General features: G+C 40.4%; 1 protein-coding gene across 4 annotated transcripts in view; it reads left to right on the top strand.

Annotated features, from left to right (window-relative positions):
• The window catches only part of LOC121917495 (E3 ubiquitin-protein ligase E3D-like), an 81,887-nt gene that overhangs the window by 33,387 nt on the left and 33,742 nt on the right, over positions 1–14,758 (top strand). For 3 of the 4 annotated variants that reach the window (XR_006101047.1, XM_042443511.1, XM_042443512.1), the window contains exon 9: positions 10,068–10,206. Coding sequence is in view for 2 of the 4 variants with exons in the window: in XM_042443511.1 (XP_042299445.1) it covers positions 10,068–10,206 (139 nt within the window). In the remaining 2 variants the exon portion in view is untranslated. Of the gene's footprint in view, positions 1–10,067; positions 10,207–14,758 lie in introns of those variants that run through there. The other variant, XM_042443513.1, reaches the window with a different exon arrangement.

Here is a 14,758-nt window from a genome sequence, read left to right as displayed (position 1 = left end):
ACACCACACTATCTTCAATTCTCAGACTCCAAAACTCCCAGAATTCACTAGAACAGTGTTTGTTTTCTTGTTTTCTATTTCTGGCTTAGTCTGGTCTAGGACCCATTTGTGTGTCTTTTTGGCTGTCCATGGAATCCTCAGCACTCTTCTCCAGCACCACATCTCAATTGAGTTGATTTTCCTCTTATCTCCTTTCTTAACTGTCCAGCTCTCGCATCCATACATGGTAATAGGAAATACAGTGACTTGTATGATTCTGACTTTTGTGCTGAGTTGTATGTCTACATTTTAAGATCTTTTCTAGTTGTTTCATAGCTGCCCTCCCCATTCTTAATCTTCTGATTTCCTGGCTGCAATCCTCATTCCAGCCAATGTTTGATCCCAGATATGGGAACTCTTTTAGTGTTTCTATTTCCTCATTGTCTAGTTTGAATGTGTGTAAGCTCTCTGTGGTCATTATTTTTGTTTTCTTTATGTTCAACAGTAAGCCTGCCTTTGCACTAATGATCTTCCTTAGTAGTTGTTCCAGGTCTGTGTGGTTCTCTGCTACTATTATGGTGTCATCAGAATATCTCGGATTGTTGATATTTCATCCTCCTATTTTGACTCCTCCCTCTTCCTTATTCAAGCCTGCTTTCCTTACAATATGTTTAGGTAGGGTGATAGGATGCAGCGTTATCTGACTCCTTTTCTAATTGGGAACCATTCTATTTCACCACGTTCTGTCCTGACAGTAGCCTCTTGTCCTGAGTATAAATTCCTCATTAGGGCTATTGGATGTATTAGCACTCCCAAGTCTTTAAGGTCATTCCATAGCCTTTCATGAACTATGTAGTCAAAAGCTTTGCTATAGTCTATAAAGCACATGCTGATATTGTTTTGGAACTCCCTGCTATGCTCCATTAGCCATCATATACGTGCAATGTGATCCCTGGTGCCTCTTCCTTTCCTGAACCCTGCTTGGACCTCTGGGATTTCTCTCTCAATGTATGGTTGGAACCTATGTTGCAGAACTTTGAGCATGATTTTGCTTGCATGGGATATTCATGCTATGGTCCTATTGTTGCTGCAGTCTCCTGTGTCTCCTTTTTGTACATGGGGATGTATATTGATTGCTTTCAATCTGTTGAACATCGTTTTATTTCCCATATCTGTTGACATATGTTGGTTAGCACCAGAATTGATTCTGTCAATGTGGATTGCAGCAGTTCTATTGGAATATCATATGTTCCTGGAGTCTTGTTTTTTGACATTTTCTTTATTGCATCTTCCACCTCAGTTTTTAGAATTTGGGGTTCATCTTCATTCCATGTGTCCTTCATGTTGTCATCTCTTTTATAGAACTCCTCTATGTATTACATCCATCGTCTTTTTATTCCTTCCTGGTCTTGACTTATGTAATTTTTATTGTTGTAGAGCGTCCTGGTCCTTGGTTTGAACTTTCTCTTGATTTCTAAGATCTCGTGGAATAGGTCTCTCATTCTTCCTTTTTTGTTGTTGTCTTCTGTTTCTCTACATTTGTCGTTGTAATAATTTTCCTTATCTTTGCGCACAAGCCATTGTGCTGTTGCATTCATGGTTCTTAGTCTATTCCTATCTCTTTTTTGTTTTGTTTTTCTTCTTTCCTTTATTGCTTGTAGCATTTTATCTGACATCCATGGTTTCTTCATTTTCCTTCTATTGGAAGTGTCTTTATGCATTCTTCTTTTATTATGTCCATGGCTTCAGCCCAAAACTCTTCTGTTTCACGATCTATTATTCTTAGTACTGCAGATCTGTCCTTATATTGTCAATGACTTCTGTGAGAATGTTGTTTAAATTGTATTTTGGTATGAAGTCTGGTTTTGTTCTGTTCTTGAGTTTTACTTTTATTTTTGAAATGAAATGAAATGAGTAGTTCGTGATCTGTGCCACAATCAACACCTGGTCTAGTCTTAGCCACCAGTATGGATCTTCGCCATCTTTTACTTTCAGTTATGTAATCTACAGTATTTGGTTTTTGTATTGGCCATCTTGTGATGTCCATGTGTATAATGTTTTCTCTGGTTTTATGTAAAATATGTTTGCAATGAATAAGTTGTTGGCTTCACACAAAAAATCAGATTCTCGCCTGCTTCATTCTTTTTGCCTAGTCCAAATCTGCCTACTGTTTTTGATTCTTCTTTACTTCCAACCCTTGTGTTCCAATCTCCAGTGATCAGCTTAACGTCCTGTGCCGGTGTGTTGTCAATTTCTTCCTGTACTCCTTCTTAAAATCTATCTATTTCTTCTTGTTCTGCCTCAGTGGTTGGTGTATATACTAGAATTATGGTGATATTCATAGGTTTCCTGTGAAGCCTTATGGAAATGATTCGGTTTGATTTTGCATTGTATCCTCTGACTGCTTTTGCAACATCTTTTCTTAGTATGAAAGCCACCCCATTTCTTCTTGTCTTTTCATTCCCTGAGTAGAACACTGTGTGACTGTCTGATTCAAAGTGGCCCATTCCTGTCCGTTTTAACTCACTCACCCCCGGTACTGCTATGTTCATGCATTGCATTTCCATTTTCACTATGTCTAGCTTCTCTTGGCTCCTGCTTCTCACAATCCATGCCCCTATTTTATGTGTGGTGCTGCTTCTGATGGGGTTTGTCTTTCTGAGAGTGTTTACTGCTTGCTTCATCATTTTTGACTGCTCTTAGCTGCTCTTGCAAGTGTATTTTCCTTTAGTTTCTATCTATCTCTCTGTTAGTGCTCTTGTCCTGCCTATGTGACAGTTTTGGTGTCTCCTCATAGTGTTTTCTAGGTGGGGGGCTACACAAGGAGGACCACCTACACTTTCCTGTCCACAGTGCTAACACGTATGATGTCACTGCTGTTCTTCACTTTGTTGACACCCACCACTACTGCTGCTGCCCAGTAGTTGTTTTCCTATGTCATTCTCCTCTACTCCCCATTATTGTTGAATTGATCTTCTCCCTTCTTCTCCCTCCTTTTTCCTTCCCCCCTCATGACCTTCTTTATTTTAGTCTCATCTGTCTTCTGGCTCTTGTTTGATTTTCCTTGTCTGTCCTCTTTGTTTTCTCCTTTCCTCCATCTTGAAGGCGGGGGGACGGGCTGAGGTGGTCTGTGCCACAGCTGAGATGGACCTATGTGGCTGGGAGGGGATTAGATGGAGTCTTCAGAAATACACTTTTTAAATATATATAGCAGAGGTGGACAAAGTGTGGCTGTAGAGATGCACACAGGACTCACGGCTTATTTTCCGGCAGCCCTTGACTACTTCAGTCTCCCTAAACTGCCCTCTTACTGTCCAAAATATGGGTAAATTGCCTCACCTGAAAGTAACCACAATTGTTTGTTGTTGTGTACCTTCAAGTTGTTTCTGACTTATGGTGATCCTGTCTTGGGGGTTTTCTTTGCAAGATTTGTTCAGAGGGTTATTGCCTTTGCCTCCCTCTGAGGTTCAGAGAGTGTGACTTGCCCAATGGGTTTTAAATCCTCATCTTCAGAGTCATCATCCAATGCTCAAACCACTATACCACACTGGCAATTTACCCAGTTGTTCTTTGTGTGAACCAGGTTTGGTGAAAGCTGCATCTGTTTTGCTCCTGGCTCACATTCTAATCTAAATGTTCATGATGCCTCCTGCACTCCGTTTTGAGTTTGCTACAAGATCTTGGGGCTAGAACTACAGACTGTGGGGCTTTTCCATCATGCCCAGCTTCATCCCCCTCTCCTGCATTAGCTTGTTTGATTAATATCCAACCTGAAAAACAGTTATGGGGAACACAAAAGCTTTCACACTATTTTGTGTGCAACAGCTTAAGTTGGTCATAATAAAAGTACAGTGGGCCCTTGGTATCTGCTGGCGTTTGGTTCCAGGACCCCTCATGGATACCAAAATTAAGTGCATGGTGTAGTAAAATGGCGCCCTTTATATAAAATGGCAAAATCAAGCTTTGCTGTTTGGAATTTATATACTGTTTAAATATTTTTAAGCCAAGGATACAGAAGGCCAGCTGTATTGCCTTAGGCTGTGTCCACACTACAGAAATAGTGGAATTTGACACCATTTTAACTGTTCAGTGCTATGGAATTATGGGAACTGTAGTTTTGACATATTTATGGTAGTCTTCTCTGTTGGAGAGCTCTGATGCTGCGACAGACTACAAATGCCATGGCAGTTAAAGTGGTGTCTAACTGAATTATTTCTGCAATGTGGATGCAGCCTCAGCGTTACTTTGGGGTTTTCTTCCAATAGGCCAGAATGGCTGCCTGCAATATTTGTTTGCTGATTTAAGCTGATTTCATTTGAGAAGGCATGGAATAATAAATAACAGTTGACTTATTATGATTGGAAGCAAGGGGAGAGGGAGAAAAAAATCCATAATACTGCCTGTTGTTGAAAATCCTTTTGGACTACAACCATCTCCAAAGAGATGAATTTCATGAAGTCAGAGTTCACCTATTTTCAACGGAGGCTGAGGTGTCAAAGGTGTTGCTTTGTTTTGTTTTGTAAACCCACTGCATATCAAAGAGGGACTAGCTTGGTAGTAGAACTTGTTCTTGGCATCTCAGGTTCACTTTTTGGCATCTCTGGGTAGGGCTGGTAAAACTCCTGACCGAAGCACCAGAGAGGCAGACCAGCACTCTGACTCAGTTTAAGGCAGCTTCCTATGTACCTCAGTTGCAATGGGGCCCTGTTCTTCAGTATTTTCACACTGCACACTCTCAAAAACTCCATAATAAGCTTCTGTTGAAAGAAATGCTATTATTCATCAAACATCACTCTGTAGGGAGGGCAAGGCTGGCTGCCAAAATCTGAGAAATACAGGAGTTTTGGCAATGTTTAGTCAAAACCTCTGGGGTGTAAACCTGAGCAGATCAACCTTTCTCTTTTCATACCCTTGGGGTTAGCTTGTCAGGGGCTCCATACCAGCTGTAGATGGGGTCAAAACCAAGATGTGGGGAAATGTATCCCTTTTCTCTCTTTTTCTGATCCTTCCTTCCTTTCCCTCCCTCCCTCCTTCCCTCATCTCTTTCTCTCTCTCTCTTTTTGCATTTATTGAGCTGTTGGCAGGACTGCTCCAAGAAAGTTTGCTACCGGAGGTGCATAATATTCCAAGTCGAGATGCATAGTATTCCAAGGGAGTCAAGTGTTTTTTGTTTTGTTTTGTTTTGTTTGGCACCTGGGGCAGAAGATCCCACCAGTGCTTCTTCCCATCCCAGGCAGTAGAAACTACAACAAGAAGAAATTAAATAACTAACCATTTGCTGCCCTTTCATGACACTAATAATTTGCTGCCTGAGGCAACTGCCCTGGCTGCTGGGAAAGAAGGGAAAAGATTGTGCTTGCAGAGGCCTGAATTCGTCAGGGCTTGCACAAGGCTTTTGAAATTAAGCCAAAGACAACATGAGATTTATAATATAAGTGGCATAACTGTTATGCCTCTGAAATATAGGCAGCTTTAGGACTACTTGAGGGACAGTTCTTCCTCAAACTGTTCAGCCATACAGGAGAGTCATTGCCTTTATCGCTGTTCCCAACAGAGTGAAAATTGGAGAGGGCTCAAGTACCTTTAATGGCTGTGCAAAAGAGAAAAATCAGCAGGTGTTGTTTGTCATGCAGCCAGGTAACAAGGAACACCTGCTGAAATTCACTCTTTTTAGCCTCAGCTCTACTCCAGCCATCAGAGAGCTGGTTTCCTGCAGTTTTTATGTCCATTTTATCATCTGCACATACTGCAGTGCCTTAATGATTATATGATAGAAAGGAGGTGGGAAGGAAGCAAGAAGATGCTACCCAGATGACAGAAGTGTGACAAACAAGGGCTTTATACTTGAACAGGTCCCAGAGGACCTTTTCTGCAACCACTCCCAGATTGTGGAACGGTTTGTTGGACGAGATCCATCATATTACCAGCTTGGACAGCTTTATCTCTTCTGACAGGCCTTTCCAGAATAGCATAACAGCCATCCACTAAACTGAATTGATCATCGACCATCGTCCAGCCCATCTCATCGGCTAGTCCGCACCCCATCCTCTGTTTTGTTGATTTTAATGTATTTTTTGTTTTGTTGATTTTAATGTATTTAAAATAATGTATTTTAATTGTTATTTGGGGGGGGTAGAATTTGGGGTTATTGAGTACTTTTTTAATTATGTATCAGATTGTTTTTACTGCAAGCTGCCTTGATCCTAATTGGGTTAGGTGGGATATAAATAAAGTTGTTGTTGTTATTTTAGGTAAGCTATGCCATGTTGCTATTCTTGTGTGTCTTTAAATTTCTTCCAACTTACGGAAACCCTAAGGTGAACTTTCCTGGAGCTGAGAGTGTGTGGCTTGTCTAAGGTCACCCAGTAGGTTTCCATGGCCAAGCAGGGAATCGAACCCTAGTCTCCAGAATTGTAGTCCAACACTCAAACAACTCCACCACTGGCTCTGAAGCTATGCTATACCTCTGTCTAACTTGCAGGTGTTCAGGTAGCAAACAAAGGATAAAAATGCTTCCAGTTTGGCTTTCTCTTTGCAATAGCTGATCATGGTCGCCTGTGTTTTATTTCTCCTTGTTGTCTTACCCACCACCCAATATCTTTTCTGTCTTTCATTAAGATATGAATTTTCAGGAAGATGCCGCTGAAATGCAATAGCCTTTGTTCAACAAGCAGAGCAATTAAAAATGAAAGAAAACCCATTTTAAAGCATTCACAAGCCACACACCCTTCCAAGAGCTATTTGGGTCTCTTAATGAGATGCTCTCTGACTCACTGCTGAGATTGTTGTAGATTACATTTTGGTAATACACTGAATAAGTAACTTTTGTATTGAGCAGTCATTAATGAGCAACTGGAGCCAAGCTTCTTTCTCTGCTCAGCAGGAGCAGCACCTCCGTACTTTTTCCTCAGGAGAATCAAGATAAGAGAGCTGACAGAACTTTAGAAAATATGATCTTTGCATCTAAGCTCCCCTGCTCTTTTCTCTGCAAGAAGACAGAACACCACTGAGAAGACAAATTCCAGAAAGATAGTTGTCTCTTGTAGCTGGTCCCCCTAATCAGTATCCTGTAGGCAAGACAGTGACAAATATATGTAGAAATGTAAAACAATTAATCTTTGCATTGTCCATATGGTGTCCTATTTTGGGGGCTATAGCCACATTGAAGCATTTTTCCTACATTATCATTACTGTATGTGATTTTTACCTTGAATTGCTTTTCGTCCATTTTTTTTTAAATCATACACTCAGCCCTCTGTATCCATGGATTCCTTATCTCACCCAGCCGCTGGGTGAGATCATACGGAGTTATGGTGCTGGGTGCTATCAGTACGCTGATGACACCCAAATCTATTTCTCCATGTCTCGTTCGTCGGCCTCGAATTCTAATGGCATCTCTTCTCTCAATGAATGTCTTCGGACGGTAATGGGCTGGATGAGGAAAAACAGATTGAAGCTGCATCCAAACAAGACGGAGGTGCTCACGGTAGCGGCCCCGAAACCAAGAATTGGGTTGCAACCACCAGTCCTGGACGGGGTCACACTCTCCTCTAGTGACTGTGTTCGCAGTCTGGGGGTGCTCCTTGACTCGTCGCTCCTGATGATAGATCAGGTGAATGCGACGGTCAGGAGCGCCTGTTATCAGCTTTGGCTGATACGCCAGCTGTGCCCTTTTCTGGAAGTAAGGGATCTCGAGACAGTTGTGCACGCGCTGGTAACCTCACGCCTTGACTTCTGTAATGCGCTCTACATGGGGCTACCCTTGTGCCTGGTTCGGAAACTACAGCTGGTTCAAAACATGGCAGCCAGGCTTGTGTCAGGAACATCCAGAAGGGACCATATCACTCCAGTTTTGAGGTCCCTCCACTGGCTGCCTATTGGTTTCCGGGCCCAGTACAAGGTGTTGGTTATTACCTTTAAAGCCCTAAATGGCTTGGGTCCAAGCTATCTCAGAGACCGCCTCTTCCCATACAATCCTCTCCGCGCTCTCCGGTCCTCTGGGAGGAACTTGTTGCAGCCTCAAAAATCGAGGCTTGTGGCGACCTCCCGGAGGGCTTTCTCTGTTGTCGCCCCCAGGCTCTGGAACGGCCTGCCGGATGAGATCCGTCAATTAACATCTTTGGACAGCTTCAAAAAGGCTGTCAAGACGGATCTCTTCAGGCAGGCCTTCCCAGATTGAAATATCCCGGCCTCAGGATCTCAGGATTTCCCCCCTCCTCAGTAATGTCTCCAAAGCCCCTTTTCTTTAGAATTGAAGTTGCAGTGGTTTATTGGTTGGTATTATTTTGTTTAATTTATTGTTATTTTAACTAGTTATTGTGGTTTTAAATTAGATATGTTGTTTAATAACTTTTTAAGGGGGGAGGGAAATATATTGTTTTTATGCTGTATGTTATTTTAATGTTGTAAACCGCCCGGATTGGTTCGCCACAGGGCGGTATATAAATAAAAATTGATTATTATATTATTATTATCAATGGATTTAACAAACAATGGCTTGAAAAGATTTTAAAAATATATAAATTCCAAAAAGCAAACCTCGATTTTGTCTCTTTGGCACTACATGGTATCTACAGAACTCCCCTACACCATCATATTTCAGATGAGTTGATTCTGTCAGATTTCTTCACCATCTAGCTTTCAAAAACATACATAGACTATGACAGGTCTTTGCGGCACCCTCTTCACATGCGAGGGTTGCCTGGTGGGCGGAGCGCCCACATGCGCGGAGCTGCCCGCACAATTTGGTTGCTGTGGCGCTCCGGTGGAGCAAAGAGACTCCAGGGAGGCACCTCTTTCTGGTGTTTTTTACCCTGCTAGTACTTGTAGCTCTTAGGCCCCAAACACACAGCAGAAATAATCCAGTTTGAGATTGCTTAAACTGCCCTGGCTCAATGCTAGAAATTCTAGGAAGTGTAGTTTTTTTGTTTTTTTTTTGAGACATTTAGCCTTCTCTGTCATGAGAGCTCTGGTGTCACAATAAATTACAGTTCCCAGGATTACCTAGCACTGAGCCAGGGCACTTAAAGTGGTTTCAAACTGGATTATTTCTGCAGTGTGTTTTGGACCTTAGATAATTTTAAAATAGTATCAGAGATGCTATTTGCGTCCCCTTGCGTATGAGAAGTTATCTCTTGTTATCTATCAAAAACCTGTGGATAGTGTATCATCTTGCAGGGCTGTATTTTCCATCAGTTTTGGCCATCATAACCAATAAAGAGAGATAGTTGTAAGGAATGATGGGAGTTGTAATCCAACAGTATCTGGAAAGCCACAAGTTATTGTGGTTTTAAGTTAATGAAATATCTGGTTATGGTTTATTATTTTATTTAAATACAGTTTTATATTCCCTTTTTTGGTAAAAAAAAAATATCTCAGAACAGCTAACAATAAAAACAAATGGAGTAAAATCAATTTCTGAAAAAAGTAGATGATGAAACATAATAGAATTCACTTAAAACTGTTCATTAAAAACGAGGAAGTTTCGGTGGGAGTTGAAGTCCAATGGTGCCTGGACTTCATGTTAATGAGCAGGACTATAATCATTGAAATGCTTGGATTAAACAGAGAGGTTTCTGGTTGATGGCAGAAACTCCTAAGCCTAGGAGCCTAACAGATCTCTTTGGAGAGATCATTCTACCTGGTATGTTCCACAAAAGAGAAGGCCCTCTTCTGTCCAGCAAACAGGTAAACTAACATCACTAAGCTGTAGGTAAGGATTTGAACTTACCTATTCTAAGCTCAGCATCTCTGTGCTACATCATTTTAAGTTGTCTACTTCAGGATTTCAAGCTTGGAATGAAACTGGACAGACCAAAGACAGCTAACCATGATGCTTGTCTTGTTGAACCTTCAGGAGCATCTATCTGCTGCTAGAAGCAGAATGCTAGATCAAATGTATTCTTGGTCCAGTAAGGCAGTGATGGTGACAAAATGTTGGGTAATCAATATTAGGCTTTGCCAGATATTATTTATTTCAATTTATACTTGTGTTACATGGATGGTTTCAAAAACTGTAGAGCGCTTCATTTAATGGAAGTTTGAATTTCCTAAATATTAAGTAAAAAGGGCTTCTGGTTGTTTTACAGTCTTTATGATACTTGGAGAAATGACACTGGAGTACATCCTCTAAGATTTCCATCAAAAACCTGTTTGGATCTCCTGCTGATACTGTCTCAGAGTACTGCTTCATTGCCACCTTCCCTCCAATGGATGAATTCTTTCCAGGTAAAGAAAAGATACAATGCAACTAATATTGAAAGGATTAACCTTTGGTTCCAGCTTAATGTTGCAAACCTAATGGTAGCTAACCAGGATATCCAGGAAAAGTTTGATCCTGGATTGATATTGTTAACTAACTATGGTTAGTTAAAATAGTTTCTGTAGGTGGATGAAATGAAAGATTGTAGTTTGCAGCAAACTATGATCAGAAGGTTTAAATTTATTCCCTTGGTGTATTCAACAAATCATGATTTATCTATTATCATTTCTGAACTGCTGCTTTTGTCACATTGTTGTAAAGAAATATAGCTGTTGCAGTCTTCAGAACAGAGGTCTAGCATTGTGATTTTTAAATTGTACAGTACTAAATGTGAATAGCTACTTACTTGGTTTAAAATAAGGAGTTGCGATATATGGCCATTATTTCAGATTATATAACTGAAGTCAATAAAATCATGCAGATAGACTGTTAGATGTTTTGGTAGTAAATAATGAGGTAAGTAAAAATGATTGGTCATGGGAACCCACTGGGTGATCTTGGGTGAATCATATACTCTGAGCCCCAGAAAATGCTGTGATAGGTTGCCTTACGGTTGCCGTAAGTAAGAAATAACTTGAAGCTACACAGAAGCAACAAATGATGCCAATCAGCCCAGGTGGAACAAAGAAACAAGATTTCAAGAGTGTTAGAACTAAGATGTGGCTTGAGCTATTTGCATACTCCTATAACTGAGAAACAGAGAATGAATGTACCCGGTCGTATGATAGTTCTGCTCTAAAAATGCATCTACTGTACTGTATAGAGTCAGGCAAAATTACACATATTGTAATTTTTATTTGTTCATTTAATATGCCACTATCCTCCTAAATTGGACCCAAAGTGGTTCACAAAAGATACCCCCAAAAGCACAATTTTAAAAGTACAATTAAAAACATCACATCAATATAGCCATTTAAAAATATAAAATCTTTAAAAACACACTATTAAAATGTAAAAACATTAAAAATATACAAACATCACATCAGTATAACCATTTAAAAATATAAAATCTTTAAAAACACACTATTAAAAGTATAAAACCATTAAAAATTACAAAAGCAAAAAAATAAAACAGAACTTAGCTGAGGGTCATTTTTTCCCTGAAACATGTAAAAGTATGTTGGCCTTATTTGAACCCTCACTTGAGTTCTTAACTTCTTTTTTTTGCTTGCTGGCTTTGGTCTGAAAATTCAAGTTTGTATTAGGTCAGAGTTCTCTGTAATATCTGAACTGGGGAACTCTGACTCAGATTTGGGCATTGCAGTCTTTTGTACGAGAACTTCCAGAATCTCCCAACCAATATGGTTGGTAGTTGCCATGATATATCAAGCCACATGTATAAACATCCTTACTTTAGGAAGGGGGAAAGGGGTTTTTATGAACTTTCCAGCACCCAGAATAAGAGTAAAATTAGAGTTTAAAGATGTGTTTTGGGGCCTTCTGGGGTGCCTTAGATTGCATTTTGAGGCAAAAAAAAATAGATATTTTCTCCTCTCAAAATGTTATTTGACTATCTGGGAGACACAGGGTGCCTCCCAGTGTGGTGGAGATATTATCCACACTACCCAAAAATAATTTGGGGTCATTCAGGAGCAAAAAATAATAATTTTGGGAGGATTTGAAAAATCATTTGACTCCTGGGGGCCATAATTTGCCCATTCCTAAACTAAAGGAAAGAAGGCAGTGTGCTGAAATATATCTTTGATATGCAGACATGTAGTGTCATTGAACTGGAGTTGTATTTCATAGCTGGGAAAATAGTGCTGAATATTGTAGGTTTTTTGGACAAGGTGGCATGACCTTTTGGGAAGTCACTTTTGTTAAAAGATTAAACTGATATATTGTATCGCCAGCCTTCCATGGCAGCCCATTCAGAGCAAGTTCAAGTGATGATCTGGTATCAGGAAAGCCAAGTGGCTCTGACATCTCTTCAGAGAGGAAATGTACCAAATTACTGAGGCTCAGAGCATGTTGTGAAATGTGGTTGTGAAACTGAAAAGCAATTTGGATGTGATGAAGTGTACGAGGGCAGCAAAGAGAGGTTATTAAGCTTGTCTTGTATTTGCCAATTGAAGTACAAGAGGTGTTTTCAGTCTGTTGCAGCCTTTCCTTCAAGGCCTCAAAGTGATGTCTGCTTTCAGTTCCCAACAACTTGTCTACGTGGAGTGAAATCAAAGCCTTTCATTTCATTTCAGCTGTAATGATAATGGTGTCATGTTCCAATCAGGAGACCCAATTTTAACGGGTTATCCACTGAAATAGCCTTTTGGCTGAATAGACCTGGGAAAAGGAATTATTGAACATGGGACTGCTACCAAGGTGGCAGAGTTTAGTTGATTAAATGTAATTATTTTGGAGAAGGGGGATATTTCACAGTGTCCTGGAGATAACGGAAACAGGTTCTGTGGGGTGGTGGGTATAGGATGGTGGCCCCCATTATGACCTGTGAGGGGGCTTCCACCTGGGAGAAAGGAGGATGTGGGAGGAAGCAAAATTTCCGATACTTAGTTCTGAAATTTAGCTGCTTCACTTGCGGGGTGCATACAGTCCTCAGAGGAGACCAGACCATCTCTGCTTGCTTCCTTTGTGCTTCTGTTGCTTGAATTATTTATAAAATGATTCCAATCCTGGCATTTGCCCTTCCAAAGGGCCTCCCCCACACAATAGGGGCTTAAATTAAAATACAGCTGAAATCACATTGTACAGATCTCATGTACAGCAAATCTCAAAACCAGACCAGAAGTAAACAGGAGACAAGAATTTAAAATGAATGAAATGTCTGGCAAAGTAAAAAGTTTATTAAGAATAGCAGACAAGAATTTAAAATGAATGAAAGGCATGGCAGAATAAAAAAGTTTTAATTATCTGTCTGCCTGGTGATGTGAAAAACTGGGCCTCTTTCTGAAGGGAGTTCCAGAGTTCAAGAATGAGACCCTCCATACCCCCCACCCCCAAAAAAGCTCTGGGCTGCATCCAATGTGATAATATCACTTGTGCATTATCTACTGGCTATGAACTTAGCTTTGTTGTTGTTAACTGTCCTCGAGTTGTCCCTGACTCATGGCAACCATGTGGATGAGATATCTCCAAGCCCTCCTATCATCCACTGTTCTGTTTAAGGCTTCTAGATTCATACCTGTGACTCTCTAATTGAGTCTGTCCATTTGTCATGTGGTCTTCCTCTCTTTTTACTACCCTACACTTTTCCTAGCATTATTGTCTTTTCTAATGAGTCATGCCTTCTCATGATGTGGCCAAATTACAACAACCTCAATTTGATCATCCTGACTCCAGGGAAATTTCTGGCTTTATATGCTCAAGGGCCTACTTGTTTGACTTTTTGGCTGTACACAGTATCCTCAGTACTCTTTTCCAGCACCACATCTCAAATGAGTTGATATTCTTTTTGTCTGCTTTCTTCACTGTCCAACTCTCACATCTATACGTAGTGTTGGGGAATACAATGGCTACCTGTTTTAATTCTAATTCTTAATTCTAACTGCATTGTTCAGTTGTATATCTTTACTCTTTATGATCTTATCTAGTTACTTCATAGTTGGCCTGCCCATTCCCAGTTTTCTTCTGATTTCCTGAACCTCAGTGGCACAGTGGTTAAATGCCAGTACTGCAGCCACAAGATTATGAGTTTGATCCTAGAGGAGGGCTCAAAGATCCACTCAGCCTTCCATCCTTTTGTAGGTCAGTAAAATGAGTAATAATAATAATAATAATAATAATAATAATAATAATAATAATAATACTGTTTATTTATAGCCCGCTTTTCCTTGGCAGATCAAAGCGGGTTACACAGAAGTACACAAATGTACACTTTACAAACAGTAATTGCATAAACATCCAAATCAATATATAAGCTATTAAAAACAATGTTAAAAATTTCAAGATTAAAACCATACAATAACTAGCTTAAGTACTGGTACAACGGGTGCAACGGGGAGAGAGCAGATCTTACAACATCTGGGGGAAAGACTGTTGGAAGAGGAAGGTTTTTAACCTCTTCCTAAATAGGTCAAGGGAGGTAGCTGAGCGGAGCTCACCGGGAAGAGAGTTCCAAAGCTGCAGGGCCGAGATAGAGAACGCCCTCTGTGAGGTCACAGAATATTTTGTTGCTTGTTGTGGGCAGTTGGCTTACACATTGTAAACTGCTTAGGGAGTGCTAGTTCACTGATAAAGGAGTACTTGCTATTGCTATTTCCTGACTGCAGTTTCTATTCTGATCAGTAGTTTGAACCATCCAGTTTAAAAGGGGTTAATTTACCATTTTGATAGGCAGAAGGTTACTTAAGATCAGGTGAGATGTTCTTTGCCAATCGAGTTTTGTGTGGACTACAGAGGTGCTAAAACGTCTTCAACCTTCCAGAATCAGATATAAAATTCCTGTTCCTGTGTGGGTGCTGTTTGTTGGCATGAGGAAGGCGGGTAGAGGCTGGTTCCAAAAGGATCAGACTCCTGCGTTCCTAGCTGTGGGAAAACCTGAGAATATTGTAATTGTGTCTCACA

The sequence above is a fragment of the Sceloporus undulatus genome, unplaced genomic scaffold, assembly GCF_019175285.1.
Source record: "Sceloporus undulatus isolate JIND9_A2432 ecotype Alabama unplaced genomic scaffold, SceUnd_v1.1 scaffold_20, whole genome shotgun sequence".
NCBI classification, from domain to species: domain Eukaryota; kingdom Metazoa; phylum Chordata; class Lepidosauria; order Squamata; family Phrynosomatidae; genus Sceloporus; species Sceloporus undulatus.
This window is presented reverse-complemented; position numbering and strand designations above follow the sequence as displayed.